Source organism: Mobula hypostoma, chromosome 9 (genome assembly GCF_963921235.1).
Source record: "Mobula hypostoma chromosome 9, sMobHyp1.1, whole genome shotgun sequence".
Lineage (NCBI taxonomy): Eukaryota > Metazoa > Chordata > Chondrichthyes > Myliobatiformes > Myliobatidae > Mobula > Mobula hypostoma.
The window spans coordinates 148,331,526-148,338,695 of record NC_086105.1 but is presented as its reverse complement, the minus strand read 5'-3'; the positions used below and the strand labels follow the sequence as shown (position 1 = coordinate 148,338,695).

The 7,170-nt window shown below is 47.2% G+C and overlaps 1 protein-coding gene across 1 annotated transcript in view; it reads left to right on the top strand.

Moving 5' to 3' along the window:
* dxo (decapping exoribonuclease) overlaps positions 1–7,088 on the top strand; it is a 15,084-nt gene extending 7,996 nt beyond the window's left edge. Inside the window, exons 4-6 of the mRNA XM_063059423.1 lie at positions 4,007–4,142; positions 4,799–4,893; positions 6,196–7,088. Of these exons, the coding sequence (XP_062915493.1) occupies positions 4,007–4,142; positions 4,799–4,893; positions 6,196–6,373 (409 nt within the window). The 3' untranslated portion in view covers positions 6,374–7,088. The remainder of the gene's footprint in view (positions 1–4,006; positions 4,143–4,798; positions 4,894–6,195) is intronic.
* Positions 7,089–7,170: the final 82 nt, after the last annotated feature.

The window sequence follows — 7,170 nt, the reverse complement described above, 5'->3', positions numbered from 1 at the left end:
CCAAAACTCCAGCGAGTGCTGCAAGTGACTGTTGGAGCAAGGCGGTGTAGCCAGTGGTAGGAGATGGAGATCAGAGTATGGAATGCGGAACAGTAGGAACAGGCACTTTGTTCCCCGAAGTCTGTGCTGAGCATGACACCAATTTAAACTAATCCCATCTGTCTGTACATCCCTGTCTCCCTCCATTCCCTGCCTGTACAACTGCCAGTGTAAATACCTCCTAAATATTGTGAGACACGAGTACTGCAGGTGCTGGAAATCCAGACCAACACCCACAACGTGCTGGAGGATCTCTGATCTCTGCAGGTTCGGCAGCCTCTAGAGACGGGAGTAAACAGTCCGCGCCAGTGGCCCCTTCTCGTCTTTTTGGACAACCCCGCTCTGGTCTTCTACCCACTCTGGATCTTTTTATTTTAACCGCTGATGAGCCATCAACCATCTTGACTCTTAACACTCCTCTCTCCAATTCAAACTTCACTCCCCCAGTCCTGATGAAGGGTCTCAGCCCAAAATGTCGACTGCTTATTCTCATCCGTAGATGCTGCCGGACCTGCTGAGCTCCTCCAGCATTTTGTGTGTATTGCTCCTAAATAATGCTATTGTGACTGCTGCCACCAGCTCCCCTGACAGCAGGTTGCAGGCACCCAATGCTGTCCATGTTTACAGCAAACCCCACCTCGTAAGCCTCCTTTAAACTTACCACTCCTCATCTTCAATCTCTGCTGTCTGGTATTTGACATTTTTCTTTCTTACTTCAGCCCATCACCCCAACTGGGGCCGAGGCTCACCAGAGTTTGCTCTCCTGGGCCAGTCTTTCACATTATCCCCAGGTGCAGCCCATCTTCAAAGATCCTTCCTCTCCCAGGTATGAGGCCTTTGGAGTTTCTGTAGCTCTGGATTTTCATGGGATGGGGTTGCTAGCCCTATGCCCAACCCTCCTTTCACAGCCGGGGTTGGGACTGTCCATGGTGCAAACATAGAAACATAGAAAACCTACAGCACAACACAGGCCCTTCAGCCCACAAAGCTGCACCGAACATGTCCTTACCTTAGAAATTGCCTAGGGTTACCCATAACCCTATATTTTTCTGAGCTCCAAGTACCTGTCTGGGAGTCTCTTAAAAGACCCTATCGTTTCCGCCTCCACCACCGTTGCCGGCAGCCCATTCCACGCACTCACCACTCTCTGCGTAAAAAACTTACCCCTGACATCTCCTCTGTACCTCTTTCCAAGCACCTTAAAACTATGCCCTTTCGTGCTAGCTATTCCAGCCCTGGGAAAAAGCCTCTGACTATCCACACGATCAATGCCTCTCATCATCTTATACACTTCTGTCAGGTCATCTCTCATCCTCCGTCGCTCCAAGGAAAAAAGGCCGAGTTCACTCAACCTATTCTCATAAGGCATGCTCCCCAATCCAGGCAACATCCTTGTAAAACTCATCTGCACCTTTTCTAAGGTTTCCACATCCTTCCTATAGTGAGGTGACCAGAACTGAGCACAGTACTCCGTGGGGTCCGACCAGGGTCCTATATAGCTGCAACATTACCTCTCAGCTCCTAAACTCAATCCCACGATTGGTGAAGGCCAATACACCGTATGCTTTCTTAACCACACAGTCAACATGTGCAGCAGCTTTGAGTGTCCTATGGACTCGGACCCCAAGATCCCTCTGATCCTCCACACTGCCAAAAGTCTTACCGTTAGTTCTATATTCTGCCATCATATTTGACCTACCAAAATGAACCACCTCACACTTATCTGGGTTGAACTCCATCTGCCACTTCTCAGCCCAGTTTTGCATCCTATCGATGTCCTGCTGTAACCCCTGACAGCCCTCCACACTATCCACAACACCCCCAACCTTTGTGTCATCAGCAAATTTACTAACCCATCCCTCCACTTCCTCATCCAGGTCATTTTTAAAAATCACAAAGAGCAGGGGGTCCCAGAACAGATCCCTGAGACACACCACTGGTCACTGACCTCCATGCAGAATATGACCTGCCTACAACCACTCTTTGCCTTCTGTGGCAAGCTAGTTCTGGATCCACAAAGCAATGTCTCCTTGGATCCCATGCCTCCTTACTTTCTCAATAAGCCTTGCATGGGGCACCTTGTGGAGTTTTGACATTTTTCAGCCCGGGGAAAGGACTTGACTACCTACTGACGCCTCCTGTAGTTTCTCATGCTCCTGGCAAGTCAGGCTTCAGCTTCCAACCCTCCAGCGGAACGTTTGCTAATTTACCGTGTCCGATGCTCCCAGTGTGGCCTCCTCTACATCGGTGAGACCCCACGTAAATTGGAGGGGGGCGGCTTTGTCGGGCACTTCCACTCCATCCATCAAAAGCAGAATTTCCCAGTGGCTAACCATTTTACTTCCTATCCCCATTCCGGTTCTGACATGTCGGTCCACGGCCTCCTCTTTTGCCACAATGAGGCCTCTCTCACGGTTGAGAAGCAACACCTCATATTCCATCGAGGTAGCCTCCTACCCAAGGGTATGCAGATTGACTTCTCCTTCTGGTAATTATTTTTCCTTCCCCTTTCCCTCTTCTGTTATTCCCTACTCTACCTCTTTTTGCATTACTTGTTTTATTTTACACATATATTTCTTATTGTAATTTTATCATTTCATACATACTGTACTGCTGCCACAAAACAACAAACTTCACGGTATATTAAAGCTGATTCTGATCCTGACCTGCCGAGTTCCTCCAACAGCGTGTGTGCATTGCTCTGGATTTCCAGCGTCTGCAGAATCTCCTGTGCGTACAAGAGTCGGGAGTTCTGTGTTGAAAATCTGGCTGGCAGATAGCTGTGTGGTGTAGAGCTGACCAAAGCAACAATGAGGGCTGTGTCACTGGGCAGAGGAAAGTAGAACGGAGATATTTTATGTAGAGATCACAATTCGGTTTATTGTCACTGACTCTGGTTCAGGTACCTAATAAAGTGGCCACTGAGTGTACGTTCGTGGTCTTCTGCTGCTGTCGCCTGTCCTCTTCAAAGTTCAACATGTGCATTCAGAGATGCTCTTCTGCACACCACCGTTCTAACGTGTGGTTATATGAGTTACTGTCGCCTTCCTGTCAGCTTGAACCAGTCTGGCCATTCTCCTCTGACCTCTCTCATTAACAAAGTGATTTCACCCACAGAACTGCTGCTCACTGGATATTTTTCATTTTTCTCACCATTCTCTGTAAACTCTGGAGTCTGTTGTGAGTGAAAATTTCAGGAGATCAGCAGTTTCTGAGATACCCAAACTGTCCCATCTGGCACCAACGGTCAAAGTCACTTTGATCACACTTCTTCCCTATTCTGATGTTTTGTCTGAGCAACAACTGGACCTCTTGACCATGTCTGACGTGGAGTTTCTGCCCCACAGTTGGCTGATGAAATATTTGCATGAACGAGCTGGTGTACCTAATAAAGTGGCCACTGAGTGCATGTTGATATTTTGTTGTTTGAAAGCAGTAGCACAGTGCAATACAGAAAGTGATTATGTTACCATACAAAGGTACAATAAATAGTGTAAACGACACAACACACAATTCAACACAAGAATGTGAAGAGAATGGAGGGATAGGGAGAACACACAGGGTACAGATGAGGAAATTTAGTCTAAATTTGGTCCTTTCCCTTCCCTCTTCTTCAATTCCTCACTCTGTCCTCTTGCCTCTTCTCCTCACCTGCCTATCACCTCTCCCTGAGGTGCCTTCTCCTTCTCTTTCTTCCATGGTCCACTCTCCTTCTCCATCCCTTGACCTTTCCCACCCACCTGGCTTCACCTGTCTCCTTCCAGTTAGCCTCCATCCCCTCCCCCTACCTTTTTACTCTGGCAGCTTCGCCCTTCCCTTTCAGTCTTGGCCTGACTGTTTCCTCATTGCTGTAGATGCTGCCTGACCTGCTGAGTTCGTCCAGCATTTTGTGTGATTTTTGTGAGGGGGATGTTGAACAGAACAAAGGAAACTGGACTTCCTGACCACGCTCACCTTGTCTCTGTAGATTTAAGCTCCTCAAATGGTGGGCACAGTCTTTCTTGCCAGGAGTCCCTCGGATCATCGCGGGTTTTCGGGATGATAACAGCATAGTGGTCTCGCTTCAGACTTTTGAAACAATGAAGATTCATCAGCTGGTCAAGGTATGCGATGGAGAAAAAAGTTTTAGATGGTTAAAACCTGAAACAAATATTGGCGGGTCAACCGTTCGGGTTGGGTTTGGATTGGTCAGATTGGGTCAGGCTGGGGCTTGGATTGGGTCAGGGTGGGGCTCGGATTGGTCAGATTGGGTCAGGCTGGGGCTTGGATCGGGTCAGGGTGGGGCTTGGATTGGTCAGATTGGGTCAGGGTGGGGCTCGGATTGGTCAGATTGGGTCAGGGTGGGGCTTGGATTGGGTCAGGGTGGGGCTCGGATTGGTCAGATTGGGTCAGGCTGGGGCTTGGATTGGGGCAGGGTGGGGCTCGGATTGGTCAGATTGGGTCAGGGTGGGTTGGTGTCAGGGTTGGATTGGTCAAGGGATGGGTTGAAGGTGGGTTGGATTTTGTTTGGTCAGGGTGGGGTCAGGTTCTATCTTTGGATCTAAACATCTATTTTGATGGATATCAGGTTTGATTCATCTCCCATGGGGTATCAAATTCCAGTTGCAATGTATAACAGTAGGGTCACTTGGTTGTGCCCCATTGCTACGGCAGAGTTTCCTTGAAGAACTGGACTGATCTGGGTTTGACTTCTGGACAAATAACTCTCTGTTAACATTGAAAGAGATTAAAGAGTTCCCTCTGCTTCCCTCTCTCACAGAACGAGCAGAACAGCTGGAAGCCTGCAGTCTGCCTCAACTTCTGTGATGCATTCCTATCCTTTGTGAAGAGGGTGGTGACTCAGGACAATCACCGGTAAAAATCCTTTACTGTCCTATAGCTGTCTCAGAACCCTGGATGTGGGGAGGAGTTTCATTCCATTCAGAGTCAGAATCAGGTTTCGTTCCGTCAACTCCCAATCCTGATCAAAGGATTCAGCCCGAATTATCGGCTACTTTTTCATTTCCAGAGATGCTGCCTGACTTGCTGAATTCCTCCAGCATCTGTGTGTGTGTTACTCTGGATTTCCAGCATCTCATGCATTTATGTCATCAAATTTGTTGTTTTACAACTGCAGTACAGTGCAAAGACATAAAGTTGCTGTGAATTACAAGCACTTTCTCCCAGAATCCTGTTGCAAAAGGGAGGATTTTCCATTTCGATTTGACTCCCCATTCCCATTCTGACATGTCAGTCCATGCCTTCTTTCCTGCCACAGCGAGGCCACTATCATGTTGGAGGAGTAACAACTCGTATTCTGTCTGAGTAGCCACTGACCTGATGGCATGAACATTGATTTCTCCAAATTCCAGCAATTTCTTTCCGGCCCCCCCCCCCACCCACCGTTTCCATTCTCCATTCCGGTTCCCCTCTCACCTCTCACCCTTTCTCCTCACCTGTGCATCACCTCCTTCCTTTTCTTCCGTGGCCCACTCTCCTCTCCTGTCAGATTTCTCCCTCTCCAGTTTCTGCACATCCATTCTCAGATAAGGGGTCCAAACCTGCTCACAATACTCCAAGTGAGCAGTGCTTTATGAAGTCTCAACATTACATCCTTGCTTTTATATTCTAGTCCTCTTGAAATGAATGCTAACATTGCATTTGCCTTCCTCACCAGAGGCTCAATCTGCAAATTAACCTTCACGAAATCCTGCACAAGGATTCCCAAGTCCCTTTGGACCTTGGGTTTTTGTACTTTCTCTCCATTTAGAAAATAGTCAAGCCTTTCATTTCCTCTACCAAAGTGCATGACCATACACTTCCCGACACTGTATTCCATCTGCCATTTCTTTGCCCATTCTCCTAATCTGTCCAAATCCTTCTATCGTCTCCTAATCTTCTGTGGTGTAATGGTGGGGATGGCTTTGCCTGTGATGGACTGTATCCACCACTTTGTGCAGACTTTTCTGTCCCTGGGCATTGGTGTTTCCATACCGGGCCTTGATACAGCTTGTCAGGATACTCTCCACTGCGCATCTAAGGTGTTTGTCCAAGTTTTAGGTGACATGCTAAATCTATGCTAATGCCTAAGAAAGCAAAAGTGCTGTTTTGCCTTTGTAACAGTATTTACGTTCTACGTGCAGGATAACATTTTTTGTCACCTTTCTTTTGCCTTAGGATGGTGACACTGTTCTCCTGGGAGCCTGGCGAAGATATCTCATATTCAGTGCACTCTGATGGTTCACACACCTTCCTCCCCGACTGGTACGTGGAAAGTGAAATCGGACGCACAGACTCCTTGTGCGCTGTTGGTGAGAAAGCCCCAACATCTGACTCAGCATCGACAGGAAAGTAGGGATGGATTTGCCACTGTAACACTACCGTAGTTTAATGTAGCCGATCTGTCAGACACCTTTGTAACAATTGCCAGGGCGACATTGCAAACCTGTTCAGTGTTTGAGTGTTGTACATAGTTTGGAGGTGGCACGGACTGCTCAGGCACCTCTAAGCCGACAGCCGACTCGGTCTCCCTTCTCCCCTCTGCCTTTAAACTGCAGGAACGCAGTGCTACACTTGATGTCTTCAGGACATCTCCCTATCGGTCACATCCAGTGGCCTGAACGGCAAGTGCCACTTTGGAGCAGAGCAAATGGACATGAGGCGTGGAACTGAGAGATTATTAAGACTTCTGGAATTCCTTGAAGTCTACAAGTGTCATCTCCGATTAACTGGACTCAGAGAGCGCGCGCGCGCGCGCGCACACACACAAACACACACACACACACACTCACTCCTCAATTGTACTTCATCTTCATCGTGCATAAGCAGAACAACGTGGCCCCTGTCACCACACTGCTCTGGAACCAGGACAGAAAATTGATATTTTTCTTTCTTTTCCCAATATTTTTATTAAATTTCATATACACAAATACAGAATTCATAAGGATATTTATTATAAATCAAAATAAAATAGCACAAAATGCGCTATACATAAATCACACTGATACAATCACAGTATCCCATATTCATGATCAATCAAATAAAATAAATTGAAATATGAAATACAATAATGTGGTTAATTATATTATTAAAAAAATTTACACCCACTTCCAAGACAAAGCTGTTTGGTAAAAAAACAAGAGGGGGAAAAAA